Below are 23,086 nucleotides of genomic sequence, written 5' to 3' on the forward strand. Positions count from 1 at the left end.
TGATCAAGGAATAAAGTGCCCTTGAATATTATTCCTTAAATTGTTATTTCATAAATACATACAAGACATTGCAGGATTATATGTGGACTTACATCTTCCTTGGTATCCTGCCTGTAGTATTTCCTTGGGGGTGGAGCTGGTTTTGATGGTAGCTTCTTCACTATGATCTCTCCTGAGTGTCCACTAATTTTTTTACACAGAACCTGAGTTATGGCCTGAGTGTCACTATGAAGCCGTGAAGGGTCGTCCATGTTTACTGGTGCAGAATAATGTGGCTGAGCGGGTTCTGTTCGCATGGGCACGTCCACACTATGTACCCTGCTTTTTAGGTCATAAAACTGGTAAGTGTCAGCACTGGAACATCTGGGGTTATAATTGCTGTCACTGCTTGAGCGAACCATTGGTTTCTGTTCCCTCCGGCTGTAATATAAATAGGCAGCGTACCTCTCTATACAATGGTCACATTGGTACTTTCCATGGGTGCATGAGAACATCTTTTTATCTCCTAAAATAAAAAAGATATATATAATGTTACATATAGCATATAAGGCGTTTTTCTGGATTAAATATGGTCATAATTACCAGCTTGCCTATTAGACAGCAATACAATGAACACTTTCCAAAAAATATCCTCTATGGCACTTAGGTAGAGAACTGTAAGTAACTTGATGGAGATTGCATTGTGCAATTGATGAGCCCTTAGTTATCATACGGTCATGGGTTTTTTGGAGGGAGAGGAATGTATATTTTTTATATTACGGCTTTATTAATCTTTTTGCATTATTTCTTTATAAAAATAAAAATTGAGGAAAAATAGAAAAGATAAAGATAATAATACATTGTATTTGTTGATGATAAACAAGTTGGAATCCATTTTTTGAGCAATGGCATAGTAGATCCTTTAGGACAAGATGAATTGAACAACTTGACTGTCAGCGGATTGCTTGTCTTTCATTACTGTAGATATGCAGACATGTTTTATTTCACTGGTATTATTTGTACTAATGTTTTAGATACAGGCTTTATCATACCTTCCATGTTGTAGAGAGGATGATCTTGTTCCACGGCATCAGCCATAGCTTGCTGCAACTGCTGCTCAGAGATCTGCCCAAAAACAAGCACCACATTAGGAATTGGAATACTGTATGTCTTTTATCTATTAACTTATCTGATTATGATATGTTACATGTATAATGTTCTCAAACCCTGATTATTTTATCACAATCTATTGTGTATTTATTGTGATAAATAAATTATTTTATGTTTACAGCATGTACATTTAACTATTTCTGCATACACTTGACTTAAACCTAGATCAGATTTTCATACAAGTTCTAAAAGTAGATAAATAGAAATAAATCAAACATTGAGTCAAAACTCATATTTCACATTTTTTTTTATTAGGCCCACGATGCAGAAATGCTCCGGATTTTTCCTTAGCGTTTCTGCATCTCCCTGGCAGAAAAAACGCATGCGGATTGTACATGTGACGCGCCCCCTGGGCCGTGGGGTACCCGGTGCAGGGCCGGTGGATGCTGGGGAATGTCACAGTGGCGGTGACCCGGTCCGTGACCCAGGGCGGTCAATAAAAGGGGATTTTTATAGTATATATTAAACTTCATGACGCCACCTGTGGAATGCGGCTAAAGGGGCTGCCGCTGCGGAGCAGTCCTCTGAAGCTGATGTTACTGCAGCAGGGATGGTGTGGCTCTCCACAGGAAGAGCTAGCTCCAGGGCAGTGTGGATGTTGCAGGTTGTGCTGGGCGTTGTAGTGCAGGGAGTGATGGCGCAGCAAGAAACACAGAAACAAGGTGGTGCAGTCCCAGGGTCTTTACTCACGGTTATTGCAGTCCAAGTTACAGACGTCAAAGTAACTTCCCGTGCTGTGCTGCGTTTACTCAGTGAGGGGCTCAGTCCACCCCCAGGTAATTCCGGAGTACATAGCAGGACCCCCTTCTGTGTCTTCTCTCTTGCTGTCTCCCTGAACGTCATACCAAGTGTCCCAGTCCAGTATCTGCGGGCCTTTGCGGGCGACGTCTGTTCCGTCCCCTGGGTCCTATATAGATACCTTCCTGGTGAGACTGGTATGGAGTGTTGGCTACAGGACATGAAATACTGCAGCCTCCGGTTTCTAGTTAAGATGTGCAATCTTCTACTAGTTGAGGGACCGATTCCCTGTATGCAGTCTGACCCCTCCACCTCCCGGTAGATTTGGACGTACGGGTGGCCTCTCGCACTGCCCGTACCCCTGGGATCCTTTCTTCTGGTTCCTGGAGCCTTCCTGCTCCCTTTCCTCTCCTTCTCTTCTTCCTCTCAGCCTTGGGCCTCACTGTCTAGGCCTCCAGGCAGAGCCTCTGCTCCTTTACTTCTCCTCTTCTGACTGAACCTTCTGACTGGACTCCTTTCTAAGATGGCTTACCAATTTATACCTTCCTCTCATGTGCTCCCCTAAGCTTCTTCCTCCACCCACACCCACTACATGGTTCCCCTCTTTCTGGGTCCCCCCCCCACTCCAGCCAGGAAAGGGGCTCAGCAAGCACCAGAGACATCTTGCCCCTCCTGCTGGCCTGGAGTGGTGTGTTGGATGCAGGTGTTAGGGTCCTGAGCTGTACTCCTTCCTTACCTGAGAATGAGATACCACACCTCTGGTTGAGATGCAGTACCTCTGTGGCGACCAAACCCTCAGGGGCGCCACACATGCATTTTTCCTGCCAGGGACATGCGGATGTGAAGCGTTCTTCACATGCATTTCCGCATGCGGGTTGACAAGCGCTTTCCAAGCGATTTTAGCATCACTTGGAAAGTGCTTGACAACTTGGTTACAGTATATAAATCCATGCAAACGGCATGGATTTATATAGTGTGACCCCAAAGAATGGTTAAAAATAAATCTATACTTACTTTCTGATGGCCCCCGCAGTCTTGCTTTGCTCTGTCCTGGCTGCTGGCAGATCGCGGTACACTGAAGGACCTGCCGTCACATGACTATGACGTCAGCACAGGTCCTTCAGTCCATTGCGAGCTGCCCGCATGGGAGGACGAGCGCAGCGGGGGCCGTCAGAAGGTAAGTATAACATTTATTGTTTATTTTATTCTTTTTTTCACAGGTTCTATGGTACCCGGGTCTGGAGGAGAGTCTCCTGTCCTCCACACTCGGGTACCATCCGTACATTGGAATGCTTGGATTCCGCATCTACAGATGCAGTGATGCGTAATCCATGCGTTCCAATGAAAGTCAATGGCGGCGAAAACGCAGTGCTTCCGCAAAATAATTGGTAGTGCTGCGTTTTTTTCCACAATGATAATCCGCAGCGGAAATTTCCGCAGCATGTGCATAGCACATGCGGATTATCGTTAGGGAACATGGCAGACCTTCTACCATGCGTTTTTTAAGCTTTTCTGCAGCGTTTTTGCCGCTGCGGAAACGCTTAAAAAACGCATCGTGGGCACAAAGCCTTAAGGAAAATGATCCAATATCACATGTCTGTTAGTGGAAGTAGTATGTGAACCTTAGCTTTTAATATTTAGCGTGACCCCCTTGTGCAGCAATAACAGCGTCTAAACATCTACTAATTGTTGATTAGTCCTGCACATCAGCTTGGACGGATTTTATCCCATTCCTCCCTACAAAACATCTTCAACTCTGTTATGTTGGTGGGTTTTCTCCCATGAACTGCTCACTTCAGGTCATTCTAGAACATTCCTATAGTATTTAGATCAGGACGGTCACTTGGCCATTAAAAAACTTTAACTGTATTCTTCTTTATCCATTCTTCTATAGAACACCTTGTGAGCTTTGGGTCATTGTGGCACCCTTTTGTTCACAGGTACCACAGGACTCAAAAGGGTGCATGGATGGACTTCTCCACAAGAGGCCCTCATTACATGCAGACACCTCCACCCTTCCACCTCATACCACCAGAGGGAGCCCTGATAGGGATATATATATGGAGAGTGGAGCCAGGCAGTTCAGTTCAGAGAGAGAGTGTTCAGAGAGTGTGCTGCCACTGAGAGCAGTGAAGACGCAGCACGTCTGCTGCTGAATTGAGGGCCCCGAGTGTGGCCGGAGGCAGTAAGGAGAGGAGAGAGGAGTTGAGGGGGCAGAGGAGCATCATAGGCTCACCCCAAGACACAAACCGGACACCGGGTCCGCGCCTACAGGGTCCTCTATACCCAGTAGGGACTACCGGCTTACCAGGAGGCTTCCAGACCCCTGGTCATCCTGAAGCCACCAGCAATAACCGGACCAGGAACCACGAAGGCCCCAGCGTCCAGGGATAGTGGTTGCCAAAGAAAGGTCCTACTACCAAGCGGTCAGGTGAGAGAGAGCAACACAACACAGAAGATAGGCCAAGTTTCAGGCTGGCTATAAGCTTAGAGAGAGGGAAACATGGATCAGGAGGCCTTATACCCGCTCACTGGGGAGAAGTCCTGAAGTGCACCCTTCCTAGCAAGTACCCTGGACCATACCTGCCGTTACACCAGTAAAGGTACTGCATCGAATCCCCTGTGTGAGTGTCCGTCATTCCCCCTGACCTGGCCATCTCTCACCTGCATCCCTTCCATCTACACTGCCCCAGGGGCTCGCTCCACCTGTGGGGAGCGGAAATGTAGCGCCCCAAGGGTTCGGCCGCTACAGGGGTATTGCACCTCAGACCAGAGGTGTGATATTCCACTCCCAGGTAAGGATGGAGTATGGACCAGGGCTCAGTTAGCTGCATACAGCACACACACCCCATTTCCGAGGGACAGCTCAACGGTGCTCCCACTAGACATAAGTGCAGGCACGACCGACTATGTCCCTGCCTGGAGTGGGGAGGGGGGTGGAACACCCAGTGCTGTAGGGGCAGATAGGTGTTGGTTCCTGAGCGTAGATAGGAGCCCATTGGTTGCTGGTCACCTGGGCTCATGGTCAGAGGGAGGTATAAAAGGTGGGCACCATCTTAGTTCTGGGTTCGTTCAGCCAGAGGAGAAGACAGGGAGTAGAGGCTCTGTAGGAGCTCTACTCCAGGAGGGCCTAGTGAGAGGCCGAGGAGGAGGTGAAGGGGAGCTGAGATTCTGGCTCATCTCAGCTCCAAGAGAAAGGAACAGAAAGGAACAGAACAGGAAAGAAAGAGAAGAAGAGACAGAGAAACAGAAGGGCACAGGAACAAGAAGGTGGAAGGGACCCTAAGAACCCACGAGAATCCAGGGTGCAGGGTCAGGCAGATTAAGGGTACCGGATCCCAAGTTGGTGGAGGAGAAACAACCCTCAGCCAAAGACCGGTCGTCGTGATCATCTATTGGTGCGACACCTCATCAAACCTGCTAGGAAGGCACCATATAGGACAGCGGAGGACGGGGCCCACGTTTAACCGCACGAGTCCGCGGCAGCTGGACAAAAGTGGGTCACTGGTGAGGCAGGCCAGAGAAAGGATTAAAGGGGGTCCTGTGCCATGCTCCTGAACTGCCTGGGAGTTGACCGAGCCCCTCACCTGGTGGACGCAGCACGGCTCGGGCGGTCACTGCCGACGGAAGTGACCCGGTGCAAACGAACTGTGAGTAAAGACCCTGGACTGTAACTTGTTGTCCGTGTGCTCCTTCGCTCCTCCGGCACTACCGGTACTGGGACTCTCACCACCATCACTCCCACCAGTCACTACACTGCCCTGGGGCCGCACTCTTCCCGTGGGGAGTCACACTACCCTAGCTGCACACTTCATCAGCCCCAGCGGTCTGCATGCAGCGGCGGTTCCTAATAACCGCAATCCACGGGTGGCGTAGTCGGACATTATCTGAAGCACTTAGCAGACTACCATTGGTCTGACCACCCTGAGCCGCGGGACCGGGCCGCCACTACTACTCCCAGCGTCTCCCTATCGCCCGGTTCCGCGTGCCCCACGGCCCAGGGGGCGAGTCAGCTTTGGCGTAGTCGGCAGGATCATTACCAACCCGCCACAAGCGGGTATTGCGTGCCTGAAGAAAATTGCACATGTACCTTAAAAAGAAGTTTCCCGCCGTCCGGAGTCGTTTCCCGCCATCAGACGCCATCTTGGACCGTTTCCCGCCATCTTCATCCGTCTTTCCCGCCCTGGTAGAGCGGACGCCATTATGTGCGCACCAAAAGACAGCAGGAAGCCACCTCCCATCGTGGGCCAGGTCCCGGAATGGCGCCAAAGAAGGAGCCCGCCCCCACCAGCCATGAATGCAGCAGTGGAGATGTCCATCAACATGGGGGGGCTGCCCCTGAAAGTGATTGTCAGCAGAATGCCCCAGGACCACCCCCTCTGGGGGCGGAGAGAGAAGAAAACTGTGGGGCAGGACGCAGTCTGGATCAGTCTGGCCAGGCCACACCCAAAGATAGAGACAGGAACCAGCTCCAGCGCCCTGGCGCGTGGCCTGCTGCAGGCCGAATCCCCATGCAGCTTCACGGAGCTGCTAGCACACCTCCCCAAGGAAGACCCCGAGTATGTGCGGGCTGCGCTGGAGGAGCTGGACCGGAGGATGGTCCGGGCGCAGCAGGACGTGATCGCCGGATGGAAGAAGGAAGTGGCCCGGCGGGCCGTGATCCTGCAGCAGGAGGCGCCGTCGACATCCAGCGGCACACCAGCCACCGAGGGCAGTGAAAGCAGAGCGGAGGCCGAGGACGACGCCGCGGAGGAGGCCGCGACAGCAGAGGCAGGTAACGGAGACGCCCCTACCCCGAACCCTGGGGCCGCCGACCTGCCCCTGCACCCTGTTGCGGAGCCCAACGTACCTGAACCCGCCATCGACACCGTGCCTCCACCGCTACCAACCGGTTCCCAGGCCATCGACACCACCTGCGAGCCCCGCCCCACGCCGTGCCCTCTGACCCCGGGCGTGATCAGCAGACCACAATCGCAGGCCCGGTCGCAAGGCCTAGCGCCCCCGTACGCCGCCCGTCGACGGGAGTACTGCCGCCAACAGCTGGAGGTGTTCGAGAGGGAGCAGCGGGAGCGGCGTATGAAACAGGAGAAGCTGCAGGCCCAAAGTGCGGAGCAGAAGATGAAGGCCCGACGAGATCCCCGAGCTGCCCGCGGTCCCCGAGTCACCGGGACTGTCGTGAAATTTCACATGGAACATGGCTGCGGTTTCATCCGAGACCCCGAGACCATCAGTGACGTGTTTGTGACAAGGAGAGATGTGGAGAGTCACCTACCGGAAGGCCATCGTGGGCGGGATCTCTTTCCAGGCGATGTGGTGTCTTACACCCGACACCAAGGCGTGAAGGGATGGTACGCCCTCCACGTCCACAGAGTAGTAGAGGAGGAGGAACAGCACTACTCGGACGCTGAGTACCAGGAGGGCCCGGACTGGCCTGAAGATCCGTATGAGGAGGAAGAAGGAGCGTCACGAAGACACCGTTACCAGTGAACGGTCAAGTGGCATTGTAAATAGTTACCCGTAACGGTGCAAAGGAACTGTGTGGGACTGTTTCAAATTGTGTGTGGTCTCCGTTGGGACTGATATAGGACTGTGTGAATGTTATGCCCTATCCCCTAAGTAACCTGGCTGAGGACTGAGAGCAGCCATCCCTCTTCCCCTAACAGGCTGAGGACTGTGAGCAGCCATTCCCTTCCCAAAACTGGCCGAGGACTGAGAGCGGTCAAATCCCTTGTATATAGTTGCGCTTCCTAAAGCGCCCCCTACTGGTTTTATACAAAAACCGCAACGTCTACCTCAAGATTTACTGGACTGTTGCACCTTTACCTGGTCGCAAGTTGCACCGCGGCCATGATCCAAGAATCCAAGAATGTGCTTTACTTAAAAATGTTTTACATAAGAAAGTTTAATATGCTGTTAGGTGATAATGCAAATGTTTTACAAGGTGTTTTATATGACAAAAGCGTTCCAGAGGCATTAGCAAAGTGTTTTATAATAGTGTGACGAGAAAAGGAAAGCGTTTCCCATAAAGGGAATTGAACCATGTTGCCTGTTTTCTGATGTGAAAAGTTTTAAAAAGTTTTGCATGTCCTGTAATTATCTGTTTTTGCTCTTTTCCAGCCCGAGGACGTGCTGTGCTTTACCAGGGGGGAATGTAGCGCCCCGAGGGTTCGGCCGCTACAGGGGTATTGCACCTCAGACCAGAGGTGTGATGTTCCACTCCCAGGTAAGGATGGAGTATGGACCAGGGCTCAGTTAGCTGCATACAGCACACACACCCCATTTCCGAGGGACAGCTCAACGGTGCTCCCACTAGACATAAGTGCAGGCACGACCGACTATGTCCCTGCCTGGAGTGGGGAGGGGGGTGGAACACCCAGTGCTGTAGGGGCAGATAGGGGTTGGTTCCTGAGCGTAGATAGGAGCCCATTGGTTGCTGGTCACCTGGGCTCATGGTCAGAGGGAGGTATAAAAGGTGGGCACCATCTTAGTTCTGGGTTCGTTCAGCCAGAGGAGAAGACAGGGAGTAGAGGCTCTGTAGGAGCTCTACTCCAGGAGGGCCTAGTGAGAGGCCGAGGAGGAGGTGAAGGGGAGCTGAGATTCTGGCTCATCTCAGCTCCAAGAGAAAGGAACAGAAAGGAACAGAACAGGAAAGAAAGAGAAGAAGAGACAGAGAAACAGAAGGGCACAGGAACAAGAAGGTGGAAGGGACCCTAAGAACCCACGAGAATCCAAGGTGCAGGGTCAGGCAGATTAAGGGTACCGGATCCCAAGTTGGTGGAGGAGAAACAACCCTCAGCCAAAGACCGGTCGTCGTGATCATCTATTGGTGCGACACCTCATCAAACCTGCTAGGAAGGCACCATATAGGACAGCGGAGGACGGGGCCCACGTTTAACCGCACGAGTCCGCGGCAGCTGGACAAAAGTGGGTCACTGGTGAGGCAGGCCAGAGAAAGGATTAAAGGGGGTCCTGTGCCATGCTCCTGAACTGCCTGGGAGTTGACCGAGCCCCTCACCTGGTGGACGCAGCACGGCTCGGGCGGTCACTGCCGACGGAAGTGACCCGGTGCAAACGAACTGTGAGTAAAGACCCTGGACTGTAACTTGTTGTCCGTGTGCTCCTTCGCTCCTCCGGCACTACCGGTACTGGGACTCTCACCACCATCACTCCCACCAGTCACTACACTGCCCTGGGGCCGCACTCTTCCCGTGGGGAGTCACACTACCCTAGCTGCACACTTCATCAGCCCCAGCGGTCTGCATGCAGCGGCGGTTCCTAATAACCGCAATCCACGGGTGGCGTAGTCGGACATTATCTGAAGCACTTAGCAGACTACCATTGGTCTGACCACCCTGAGCCGCGGGACCGGGCCGCCACTACTACTCCCAGCGTCTCCCTATCGCCCGGTTCCGCGTGCCCCACGGCCCAGGGGGCGAGTCAGCTTTGGCGTAGTCGGCAGGATCATTACCAACCCGCCACAAGCGGGTATTGCGTGCCTGAAGAAAATTGCACATGTACCTTAAAAAGAAGTTTCCCGCCGTCCGGAGTCGTTTCCCGCCATCAGACGCCATCTTGGACCGTTTCCCGCCATCTTCATCCGTCTTTCCCGCCCTGGTAGAGCGGACGCCATTATGTGCGCACCAAAAGACAGCAGGAAGCCACCTCCCATCGTGGGCCAGGTCCCGGAATGGCGCCAAAGAAGGAGCCCGCCCCCACCAGCCATGAATGCAGCAGTGGAGATGTCCATCAACATGGGGGGGCTGCCCCTGAAAGTGATTGTCAGCAGAATGCCCCAGGACCACCCCCTCTGGGGGCGGAGAGAGAAGAAAACTGTGGGGCAGGACGCAGTCTGGATCAGTCTGGCCAGGCCACACCCAAAGATAGAGACAGGAACCAGCTCCAGCGCCCTGGCGCGTGGCCTGCTGCAGGCCGAATCCCCATGCAGCTTCACGGAGCTGCTAGCACACCTCCCCAAGGAAGACCCCGAGTATGTGCGGGCTGCGCTGGAGGAGCTGGACCGGAGGATGGTCCGGGCGCAGCAGGACGTGATCGCCGGATGGAAGAAGGAAGTGGCCCGGCGGGCCGTGATCCTGCAGCAGGAGGCGCCGTCGACATCCAGCGGCACACCAGCCACCGAGGGCAGTGAAAGCAGAGCGGAGGCCGAGGACGACGCCGCGGAGGAGGCCGCGACAGCAGAGGCAGGTAACGGAGACGCCCCTACCCCGAACCCTGGGGCCGCCGACCTGCCCCTGCACCCTGTTGCGGAGCCCAACGTACCTGAACCCGCCATCGACACCGTGCCTCCACCGCTACCAACCGGTTCCCAGGCCATCGACACCACCTGCGAGCCCCGCCCCACGCCGTGCCCTCTGACCCCGGGCGTGATCAGCAGACCACAATCGCAGGCCCGGTCGCAAGGCCTAGCGCCCCCGTACGCCGCCCGTCGACGGGAGTACTGCCGCCAACAGCTGGAGGTGTTCGAGAGGGAGCAGCGGGAGCGGCGTATGAAACAGGAGAAGCTGCAGGCCCAAAGTGCGGAGCAGAAGATGAAGGCCCGACGAGATCCCCGAGCTGCCCGCGGTCCCCGAGTCACCGGGACTGTCGTGAAATTTCACATGGAACATGGCTGCGGTTTCATCCGAGACCCCGAGACCATCAGTGACGTGTTTGTGACAAGGAGAGATGTGGAGAGTCACCTACCGGAAGGCCATCGTGGGCGGGATCTCTTTCCAGGCGATGTAGTGTCTTACACCCGACACCAAGGCGTGAAGGGATGGTACGCCCTCCACGTCCACAGAGTAGTAGAGGAGGAGGAACAGCACTACTCGGACGCTGAGTACCAGGAGGGCCCGGACTGGCCTGAAGATCCGTATGAGGAGGAAGAAGGAGCGTCACGAAGACACCGTTACCAGTGAACGGTCAAGTGGCATTGTAAATAGTTACCCGTAAGGGTGCAAAGGAACTGTGTGGGACTGTTTCAAATTGTGTGTGGTCTCCGTTGGGACTGATATAGGACTGTGTGAACGTTATGCCCTATCCCCTAAGTAACCTGGCTGAGGACTGAGAGCAGCCATCCCTCTTCCCCTAACAGGCTGAGGACTGTGAGCAGCCATTCCCTTCCCAAAACTGGCCGAGGACTGAGAGCGGTCAAATCCCTTGTATATAGTTGCGCTTCCTAAAGCGCCCCCTACTGGTTTTATACAAAAACCGCAACGTCTACCTCAAGATTTACTGGACTGTTGCACCTTTACCTGGTCGCAAGTTGCACCGCGGCCATGATCCAAGAATCCAAGAATGTGCTTTACTTAAAAATGTTTTACATAAGAAAGTTTAATATGCTGTTAGGTGATAATGCAAATGTTTTACAAGGTGTTTTATATGACAAAAGCGTTCCAGAGGCATTAGCAAAGTGTTTTATAATAGTGTGACGAGAAAAGGAAAGCGTTTCCCATAAAGGGAATTGAACCATGTTGCCTGTTTTCTGATGTGAAAAGTTTTAAAAAGTTTTGCATGTCCTGTAATTATCTGTTTTTGCTCTTTTCCAGCCCGAGGACGTGCTGTGCTTTACCAGGGGGGAATGTAGCGCCCCGAGGGTTCGGCCGCTACAGGGGTATTGCACCTCAGACCAGAGGTGTGATGTTCCACTCCCAGGTAAGGATGGAGTATGGACCAGGGCTCAGTTAGCTGCATACAGCACACACACCCCATTTCCGAGGGACAGCTCAACGGTGCTCCCACTAGACATAAGTGCAGGCACGACCGACTATGTCCCTGCCTGGAGTGGGGAGGGGGGTGGAACACCCAGTGCTGTAGGGGCAGATAGGGGTTGGTTCCTGAGCGTAGATAGGAGCCCATTGGTTGCTGGTCACCTGGGCTCATGGTCAGAGGGAGGTATAAAAGGTGGGCACCATCTTAGTTCTGGGTTCGTTCAGCCAGAGGAGAAGACAGGGAGTAGAGGCTCTGTAGGAGCTCTACTCCAGGAGGGCCTAGTGAGAGGCCGAGGAGGAGGTGAAGGGGAGCTGAGATTCTGGCTCATCTCAGCTCCAAGAGAAAGGAACAGAAAGGAACAGAACAGGAAAGAAAGAGAAGAAGAGACAGAGAAACAGAAGGGCACAGGAACAAGAAGGTGGAAGGGACCCTAAGAACCCACGAGAATCCAAGGTGCAGGGTCAGGCAGATTAAGGGTACCGGATCCCAAGTTGGTGGAGGAGAAACAACCCTCAGCCAAAGACCGGTCGTCGTGATCATCTATTGGTGCGACACCTCATCAAACCTGCTAGGAAGGCACCATATAGGACAGCGGAGGACGGGGCCACCGTTTAACCGCACGAGTCCACGGCAGCTGGACAAAAGTGGGTCACTGGTGAGGCAGGCCAGAGAAAGGATTAAAGGGGGTCCTGTGCCATGCTCCTGAACTGCCTGGGAGTTGACCGAGCCCCTCACCTGGTGGACGCAGCACGGCTCGGGCGGTCACTGCCGACGGAAGTGAACCGGTGCAAACGAACTGTGAGTAAAGACCCTGGACTGTAACTTGTTGTCCGTGTGCTCCTTCGCTCCTCCGGCACTACCAGTACTGGGACTCTCACCACCATCACTCCCACCAGTCACTACACTGCCCTGGGGCCGCACTCTTCCCGTGGGGAGTCACACTACCCTAGCTGCACACTTCATCAGCCCCAGCGGTCTGCATGCAACGGCGGTTCCTAATAACCGCAATCCACGGGTGGCGTAGTCGGACATTATCTAAAGCACTTAGCAGACTACCATTGGTCTGACCACCCTGAGCCGCGGGACCGGGCCGCCACTACTACTCCCAGCGTCTCCCTATCGCCCGGTTCCGCGTGCCCCACGGCCCAGGGGGCGAGTCAGAAACATCCCAGCTGCCATCCCATCACCCCCGGAGGTCTGTAGCAACGCCGGTAACCGTTACTGGAAACCACAGGTGGCGTCACGTAACAAAGTGTACACTAAAAAAACCCTTTTTCAAGAGAGAGCCCAGAGGACGGGCCCGGGAGCCGAATGCCGTGACTTCCTAAACAAGGTAAAAGGCCTGGGTACCGAGTCCCCTATATCCCCCCTGGGTGACACATCATTGTCTTGGTGCATGTGCCACGTTCTCTTCAGATTCAGCTCATGTCAAATGTCCTGACATTTTACTTTAGAAATTACTGTATAATTCAGAATTTATTCTGTCATCAATGATGGCAAGCAGTCGTGGCCCAGATGCAGGAAAACAGACGCAAACCATGATACAACCACTTCCGTATTTCATAGACATGAGATTTTTATACTGTAACGCAGTGTTTTTTTTTTCTCCTACAAACATAACAATTCTCATTTAAACCAAAAATCTCTATTTTTGTCTCATTTGTTCAAACAATATTATTGCAATAGCCTTCTGACTTGTCCAGGTGATTTTTAGCAGAGTGCAGATGGGCATCAATGTTCTTTTTAGAGAGCAGTGGCTTTCTCCTTGCAATCCTGCCTTGCACAGCTTTGTTGTTCAGTGTCCTCCTGATGGTAGACTCACGTACATTAACATTAGCTAATGTGAAAGAGAGGCCTTTAGTTATTTAGAGTTTACCTTGAGTTCCTTTGTCACCTTGCAAGCTTTGATTTTTAGACAACATGGAAGTTCACTTTAAGCTCAACACAATGGTGGGAGATAGCTACATTAACTCCATCATTATTTATTCCTTAATATGACTTCTGTTACCTGAGAATCTGGATGTCTGCTAATCAGAATAACGATTGGTCCAGGTTGGCAATGGCTTAAAAATGCATATACTTCATTCAGGGACTTGTTTGTGACAACATGTTCATTAATTTCCACAATTTCATCACCTTTCCTAAAATAAAATTGAATTAAAAAATGCAAAAAAATAACATTAGCTCAAATTTTCTATTATGTTTTTTTATTTTAAATCATTGGATTAATTGTTGGAGAAGTTATTGACAACAGATATCTGACAGGGCTCCCCGGAGTGTTACTGTGGAAAACAAAAGTGGACAGAAAAGGGCCCGAGTTCACAGTATATAAGCCCTTTACAGTCCATTGATATGTCTGAGACAGAAGCTGTTTGCTCATTTGGAGGTGGAAGTGGGCTCCCTTAACTCTTGGCCATTGTGTGGCTGCACAGGTTGTACCAGTGGCAGAAGACTCTTAGTTTTGCAGATTCTACACATTATTTGCTGATTAAACATATTATCAAGTCTACTTAGACACCGTGTAAAACAGGAAGAATGAGAAAGTGTTTTGTAATTTAATGCAAAAAAGGGGAACCTCTAGCAATACTGAAAGTGAAAATTTGAGTTTCCCATTAGTGTGAACATGTTATACAGTAGGCAGAATAAATCATATAATTTACATACATTATAGTATTATTGTATACTAGATTCAAAGCAGCTTTCTGCCAGGGTGTAATCTAAGGGTATGTGCCCACGTAGCGTTTTCCAAGCGGATATGCTGCGGAATTTCCGCAGCGTAAATGCTTGTGAAACGCTATGTTATCCGCCCCCCATGGTCCCCAATGTTATTACGCAAGTTCAATGCCCATGCTGCGGATTTTTCCGCAGCGTTTTTGTTGCGGGGAAAAATCCGCAGCATGTTCATTAATTTTGCGTTTCCACAAGCGGAATTGCCTTTGCAGTGCAATAAAAAACGCAAGGCAATTCCGCATGTGGAAATCGCGCGATAAACGCACGATAAACACGTGTGGAATTCCGCATGCGTTTATCCGGGAGAGGACATGCAGAAATGAAGCAGAAAATTTCTGCTTCATTTCCGCAGCGTGGGCACATAGCCTAAAGGAAAATACTTCGTCATGAGATTTGGCATGTCAGTACAGCACTGTTATAAGATTCTGGGAAATTCACATGTTCTACATCCAATGTGGTTTGCTTAATTCTGTGGACTAAGGCCCAGATTCATCAAAACCAGCAAATTTTTCATTAGTCTTGATGTGGGGGTGTGTAGTAGTCAGACACTCCAAATTTATTAAAAGGCTAATGAGTGGCATGTGCCTCTGTGTGTCATGCAACAAACCTTACTCCAGTCCCTAACTGGAGTAAGATTTCTGGAGTAAATAATGCCATAGCTCAACATGAAGTAGACGATTTGAAGCATCACGACTACGTACTCCCCCCCCCCCCCTTCCTTGCCGTGCCCCTGTCCCGTCCCATCTTGGAGAAACTGGAGTGAAGACATCAAAAGTTTCAACATTTCTGTGTAACTATCAGTGCACAAATTTTGTGACTTTTGAAAGCAGTTTACGCTGGAATTCTGACAAAATTGCTTTAATGAATGGCCAAAGTATCCTACTGTGGGTCTCTATGTTAAAGAAAGCGGACAGAAACTAGAAGCATGGATGAGGTCTCATCGCCACACGATTACAGACAAAAAAACCATTACCTGTTGCTAAACATTTCTGTGCTCCAGGACACTACATAAACAATATGAAAGTTGTCATAGTAAATGGCAACTTCACATCACGAAGAGACAGAGGGGTCTGGTAATGCACATTTATAATACACTCCACACAGGACTAAATCAGTCCCAAGGATTTATATCTCACTACAACATCTGAGAAGTCTGGTCCAGTGAAGGCATCAGGTCTCTGATCTTGCATCATTTTTTGGCCAATAAAACTTTCACACCATTAAGCTAATTAAGGGTTTACTCATTGTTTGTTTTTAAATGTTCATTTATTATGCCATGGCTCTTTTTGTATACCCTATTTTTCGCTTTATAAGACGCACTCTTTTCCCCTCAAAGGGAGGGGAAAAACTCAGTGCGTCTTATAAAGCGAACACACACATTTACATAAAAGTGCAAACTGCGCTATCACTTACCGCGGCCCAGAGGTTCGAGATAGAAGCAGTGTGAGTGGCACCAGCGCTGCCCCAGATGACTTACCGGATACCGGACCACCCCTTTAAACCCTTGAGGACCCACTTTTGGTTTTTCCTCCCCTTGTTCCAAAAGCCATAACTTTTTTATTTTAAATTGACATAGTCATATGAGGGATTTTTGTTGGATGCATTATAACTTTGAATAATGCCATTCATTTTGTTACATAATATACAAAAAATGGTAAAAAAATTTTTTTAAAAAAAGTACAGCAAAATTGTGGAAAAAAAACATAATTTCGTCATTTTTTTTAGCTTTCCTTTTATCACGTTCATTGTACAATAAATCTGACCTAGCAACTTAATTCTGCAGGTCTCTACAATTGTCAGTACAATACCAAACTTGTTCAGATTTTTTGTTATTTAGTGGTAAAAAAAAATCTGAAATTTTGTAAAAAAAAGAAGTTATGTGTTTCCATTTTGTAAGACCCATAACTTTTTTATTTTTTTCTGCCAATAGAGGTGTGTAAAGACTTGTTTATTTGTGCATTTAGCTGACCTTTGTATTAAAACTGGGGTACGGATGGTGTTTTGATTACTTTATTGTATATTTTGTGAGAAGTTCAGTGAGCGGAAAACAGTTTAGATTTTTTTTTTCATTTTGGCCCTTAACGTATGGCCAAATAATTTTATATTTTGATGGATTGGACTTTTTTGGACATGTTTTTATACCAAATACGTTAGTTTTTTTTTTAATGTTTTAATTTCTTTATAGCTAAATGGACAAAAAGGACGGTGATTTGACTTTTTGTATTTTTTATTTTTTTATACCTATTTTTTTACTTTTACTTTATTTTTTGTCTCCTTAAGAGACTTGAGCTTGTGTTTGCTCAATCGCTTATAATATATACTGTAATACCACGGTATTGCATTATATAGGGAATTTGCAGCTCTCCTATGGAGCTCAGGCTGACCTTCACTGGAAGACCAAGATGGCAGATACAGGGGTCTTCAGCAGGTCCTCAACTGCCAAGGTAATCCACCGGTTCCCAGCACGGATGTATTGGCACTGATGTCATTTAAATGCCGGATTTGTCATCAGATTTCACAATATAAACTGCATGCATTATTAAACAGATCTCTTAGACCTGAAGAAGATGGTGTCCTTACTTTGAAAGTCCAAGATATAATGATGACTATGGGATCCGGATAATAAATTTCGCATTTTATGAGTCCAGTTTTAGAGTGAGAGAGTTGATGAGTTGAGTGTATTCAGTCTCCCAACTCACCCAGCATGGCTGAGAGCTGCAGCATGTACTGAGCAGTGCGAGGTATCAGCAGCAGGTAGGACACTGAGGAACTGTCACTCAGGCTAAACAGATTGAGATTAAATAAAAGCTTTCTCAAAATGAATGTACAGCCATTCGGACATGGATATAAAAAATTAATAAAGAAGCTGTATTAGGACAAAGAGATCTATTTTATAGTGTATGCAATTTGTTGTGTTAAATCTGGCTATAGCTCTGCTTTAAATAGTAGTTCAACTTTCACACAACTGTTAACATGTCAAAAAGAAAGTCTGGAAGTTTTGATGGGGGGTTGGGTGCTGAGATCTTCATTGCTTACTATTGCTAATGAAGGTGCACTCTGCTTCTTTCTTTCAGTCATTGTGTTGAATTCACTGAAAATTGCCAAAATAAATCCAATAAGTTATATAACTCAATGAAAAAGTGATTACCCATAAAACGTAACCTTTATTGAATAATTAAACAACCGTACAAACATATAACTACTACCTAAAGCCAGGGCCGGTGCCACCACCCGGCGCACCCGGGCAAGTGCCGGGGCCCTGGACAAACAGGGGGGCCCACTGGCTATCTGGGACAAAGCTGACTCCTGGTATTAGCTCCGTGTAGCGTCTATACTGGAGTTGCTCCTGGGAGGTGATGATGTGATTGGAAGGGGCGGGGCCTCCTCCAGTTCAGTGTGGACCCGATACCAGGAAGCAGCGTGGTGCTGCTGGAGATGAGGTGAATGCTGATACTTCACTACAGATCCTGAGAGGACTGAGGAGCTGCATAATGGGTCAGTGTGGAGACAGCAATTATGTATTTTAGTTTTGTATACAGTATATAGGTCTAAGTTTAAAAGGTCTAATACTGTGTTTTGGGAGCATAAAAAGTGGATCAAGTTACTACATATGAGGTTGCATGTCGTTTATCTTGCACAGGGAATGTGCATAAGTTGCATGGACGGTTCTGCAGGTTGTGGGGGCTTGCATAAGTAACGGCATGATGCTGGGGGTCTTGCACAGGGCACGGGTGAAGCATGCATGTGCAGTATGTTATGGGGGCTTGCACAGGGAATGAGTTAATGTTGCATGTTGGGGCTATGCAAGTGAGTGATGCTTACATGGTGCTGCATGTTCTAGGGCCTTTCACAGGAAAGGGGTTGTCCACTACTAGTGCAACCCCTTCTCATACCCTTATTTTGGCCCCAATAAAATAATAAAGCTTATACTCACCTCCCGTGCTGGTGCCGTTCCCGCAGTATCGGCACTCGCGGTCCCGGGGTTCTCGTCCCGTTGTTCTGACACGTGATTCCGGTGCCCAATCACCGTCACTGTCCCCACATTCGGACAAATCTAACATGAAGGGGAAGTCAGAGATCAGCTGCAGCCCGGACTTCCAAAGGTGGGGACAGTGACGGTGATTGGGCACCGGAATCACGTGTCAGAACAACCGCACAAGAACCCCGGGACTGCGAGTGCCGATACTTCGGGAACGGCACCAGCACGGGAGGTGAGTATAAGCTTTATTATTTTATCGGGGCCAAACGTGGGGTAGGAGAAGGGGTTGTCCTAGTAGTGGACAACCCCTTTAATGTAGCATTTTGTGGGTCTTGCACAGGGAAGGGGGGTTATGTTGTATGTCATTGGTCTTGCACATGGATGCATGTTGCTTCATGCACAGTGATGCATGTTGGGGGGACTTGCACGGTGAAGGGGGCGATGCAAGCATGGCACTGCATGTTTTGGGGGATTGCATAGGGGAGTGATGTTGCATGTTGGGGGCTTGCATATGCATGTAAGTGATATTGAGGGTCTATCACAGGGAAGGGGATGATGCATACATGTGCTGCATGTTGTGGGGGCTAGCACAGAGAATGGGTTAATGTTGCATGTGGGGCCTTGCATATGTAAGGGGGTGATGTTGCATTTCTTTCCTCTTGCACAAGGAATTTGACTGAAGCTGCGTGCACAGGGCTGCATGATGGGGGGCGTACACAGTGAAGGGGTGCATCTTGAATTGTGGTATGTGTTAAAGGGGCCCACCGAGACTCTTTCGCCCGGGGCCCACAAAAACCTGGAGCCGGCCCTGCCTAAAGCGCACTAAGTTATTCAAATCCTGTAACAACTCATACAATTCCGGAGATGACTAATATATATAAAACAAATATAAAAATCTCAGTCTCTGAATACTGTGGCCAAATCCAATAAGATACCGTAATTTTGATAATAAGTCTCATGAGACATACTATCAAAATTGTGTTATCTTATTGGAGGCGTATTATCACAAATGTGTTATCTGTTTGGAGCTGTACTATCAAAATTGTGGTATCTTACTCGATTTGGCCACAATACTCAGAGACTTCAATTTTTATATGTGTTGTCTGTATATTAGTCATCTCCTGAATTGTATGAGTTATTACACGATTTGATTTATTTAGTGCACTTTAGGTAGTTATACTTGTATGTTTGTATATTCGTTTAGTTATTCAACAAAGGTTAAGTTTTATGGGTAATCACATCTTCAGTGAGTCATAGTCATAGGTGGGGTCTCAAATTAAGTATTTTTTAAAGGAAATCTGTCAACAGGTTTTTGCCACCTAATCTGAGAGCAGCATAATGTAGAAACAGAGACCCTGATTCCAGCGATGTATCCCATACTGGGCTGCCTGCAGTAGTTGTGATAAAATTACTGTTTTATCAACAGGGGGTTATCATTAGATGACTGGTAAAACTGTATGTAGTCCTCCATATTCCTGAGTTCTGTGTAACCCCACTGATTCGCAGCTTTCTGCCTATGCACAGTGTACACAGAAAGCAGCCAATCAGTGGTGTGGGCGGGGCTATACAGAGCTCAGCATTCAGAGAACTGGTAGATCCGCCGCAGATAAAATATTGATTTTATATAAAAAAAAACCACATAGCCAAGTAAGAGACACATAGAATAAAGGTCTCTGCCCCTACATTATACTGTTCTCAGATCGGGTAGCCAAAAACATGGTGACAGATTCCCTTTCAGAGAGCAGCATTTAGCTAAGAGCTTCTGCCCCTTTGTTTTAATGATCTGTGGGGGTCTCAGTATCAAAACTTCTGATCTTTTTTATTCTTTTCATTGCTGAACAACAGAAGGAAATCTCACCGCATATATAAATAACAGATCCCACTGTGGCTCAGTGATTAGCACTGCAGCCTTGCAGCACTGGGGTCCTGGGTTCAAATCCCACCAAGGACAACATCTATAAGGAGTTTATATGTTCTCCCCATGTTTGCGTGGGTTTCCTCTGGGTTCTCTGGTTTCCTCACACACTCCAGAGACATACTGATAGGGAAGAATTATTAGATTATGAGCCCCAATGGGGACAGTGCCGATAATGTCAGTAAATTGTCTGAATTGTAAAGTGCTGCAAAATATGTTGGTGCTATATATTTAAAAAGATTATTATTACTTATACTATATACTGAAATACCACAATATAGCAGTACTGTATGTAGAGAAATCCTAGGGATTTGTATGTTCTCTCCATGTTTGCGTGGGGTTCCTCCTGGTTCTCCGGTTTCCCCCCACACTCCAAAGACATACTGATAAGGAATGTAGATTGTGAGCCCCAATGGGGGAGCGCTGCGGAATATGTTGGCGCTATATAAAAATAAAGATTATTATCCCTAGCAAATTAGCGAGTTTATCACCTATTTATAGAACTTGTACAATTCAATGAGATATAGCAAAATTAACACGCTCTTAAAGAAATATTCCGTTTTTGTGTGTGAAACACATTTAGTTGTTGCACTTCATTTATTATTGACAATAAAAATGATATACCTTAGACGTCCATCCATGTGGGCCATAGAGCCTGGAGAAAGTGTATGGATGAATATTCCAGAAATGCTGCCACAGTTGGGAACACTGCACAATCCAATGCCCAGACCAACTCCGGACTCTGGGGAAATAAAGGACACGAACATTACAGGGCAACATGGCAAGTTCAGGTCTGGATCTTCTATGGGAAGTTCAGCTCATGCTCATAAAGGACAGTTTTTGATTCAGTTTTTGTTGTGTCTTTATCAGTCAAATCCATCTAAAAAAGGGTTATTAACATTTTTTTTTCTTGTGCATTTCCTCTTTTTAAAATCCAATGTGAATGTGGAAAGTGACTCACGCTGTCGTCTTATAAACTCATCTTTGATATTAACATGGGTAATACATAATGATGAAGCTCCCCTCCCGATGTACAGAATCAGATAGTACTGCATTCTCTGAAGAAATGTATGGCCGAACAAAATTTGTTACCACCGAACATATTTTTGTGGGGGAGTAGGAGACCTTTTGCAACATGCATGTACACATGATAAACTAGTATACAAAAAAACTAAAAGTAAGCCACATCACCGAACTAAAAGCCATAGGGTTTCTTAAAGGGAATCTGTCACCGCATTTGACCTATCTAAACTATTAATATGGGCATACAGGCTATAGACTGCTGAAAAAAGTTCTACATGTATGTCTGATATCAGATGTCTTGTTGTGGATAAATCATCTTTAATGACTGTATATTAATGCCCTTCTCCAGGTTATGGGGAGGACACTGCCTGAGAGATAACTCTGCCTCCAGAGATTATTTTACATGAGTTACAAGAGTTACCAGCTAGTGTTGAGCGAGTATGTTCTATTAACCCTTTCGGCGAGTATGCTCGGGCCGAGCTCCGAGTATTTACAGCTGCTCGGTGATATGGTTGAATCACTCCCGTGTGTATGATTTGCGACTGTTTGACAGTTTTAATACATAGGAGGAATGTCTATTTTTTACACATTCCTCATATGTAATAAAGCTGTCAAACAGTTGCAAATCATGCACACGGGAGCGATTCAACCATATCACCGAACAGCTATAAATACTCGGAGCTCGCCCGATCATACTCGGAATAGAACATACTTGCTCAACACTATTACCAGTGTGAGACATGTAATGGCCGCTCTCTGCTCTCCTGATCTCACTGCAGAGCTGTGTGTGATTATACCTGACACATCTGCAGGCTCCTCTCACTGCAGAGCTGTGTGTGATTATACCTGACACATCTGCAGGTTCCGCTCACTGCAGAGCTGTGTGTGATTATACCTGACACATCTGCAGGCTCCTCTCACTGCAGAGCTGTGTGTGATCATACCTGACACATCTCCAGGCTCCTCTCACTGCAGAGCTGTGTGTGATTATACCTGACACATCTGCAGGCTCCTCTCACTGCAGAGCTATGTGTGATTATACCTGACACATCTGCAGGCTCCTCTCACTGCAGAGCTGTGTGTGATTATACCTGACACATCTACAGGCTCCTCTCACTGCAGAGCTGTGTGTGATTATACCTGACACATCTGCAGGCTCCTCTCACTGCAGAGCTGTGTGTGATTATACCTGACACATCTGCAGGCTCCTCTCACTGCAGAGCTGTGTGTGATTATACCTGACACATCTGCAGGCTCCTCTCACTGCAGAGCTGTGTGTGATTATACCTGACACATCTGCAGGTTCCTCTCAGCTTCCATCTCACAGGCAGACAGGGTTGTAATATTGTTTCCTTACAGCAGAGCTCAGAGCTGTAAAAATGTTTTTGAAAGAAGACCATTTTCAGTTCTCTTCTGTGTTAGTTACTTGTTTCACACTGGTAACACTGGTAACCATTACACATCTCACTGGTATCTCCCCCTTCATGTAAAATAATCTCTAGAGGCCGAGTTATCTTCCAGGCAGTGTCCGCCCCATAGCCTGAAAGAGGTCATTTATGTAAAGTGATAAAAGATGATGTATCCACAACAAGGCATCTGATATGAGACATACAGGTAGGACTTTTTTTCAGCAGCCTATAACCTGTATGCCCATGTTAAACTATTAATATGTTTTTCCAAGAGTTGCAAGTTATCTACAATCCATAGGATAAGGAATAATGCACTGATTGCTGGAGGTCTGACCACCAGGATCCTTAGCAATCTTGAAAACTTTGCTTCGGATTAACAAGGAAGGGTTTCTCACATTAATAGAGCAGAGGTTTCATGACTTTTGTACATGGAAC

General features: G+C 48.2%; 1 protein-coding gene across 2 annotated transcripts in view; it reads right to left on the minus strand.

Moving 5' to 3' along the window:
* Window positions 1-23,086, minus strand: part of IL16 (interleukin 16) — a 219,654-nt gene that overhangs the window by 37,720 nt on the left and 158,848 nt on the right. For both annotated transcript variants that reach the window (XM_073653140.1, XM_073653139.1), the window contains exons 10-13: window positions 20,844-20,961; window positions 13,604-13,736; window positions 1,032-1,104; window positions 93-505 (exon numbers count right to left, since the gene is read on the minus strand). In XM_073653140.1, the coding sequence (XP_073509241.1) occupies window positions 93-505; window positions 1,032-1,104; window positions 13,604-13,736; window positions 20,844-20,961 (737 nt within the window). The remainder of the gene's footprint in view (window positions 1-92; window positions 506-1,031; window positions 1,105-13,603; window positions 13,737-20,843; window positions 20,962-23,086) is intronic.

This window comes from Phyllobates terribilis, unplaced genomic scaffold (genome assembly GCF_046119375.1).
Source record: "Phyllobates terribilis strain yellow unplaced genomic scaffold, ASM4611937v1 Scaffold_11__3_contigs__length_659146591, whole genome shotgun sequence".
Taxonomy (NCBI): Eukaryota; Metazoa; Chordata; class Amphibia; order Anura; family Dendrobatidae; genus Phyllobates; species Phyllobates terribilis.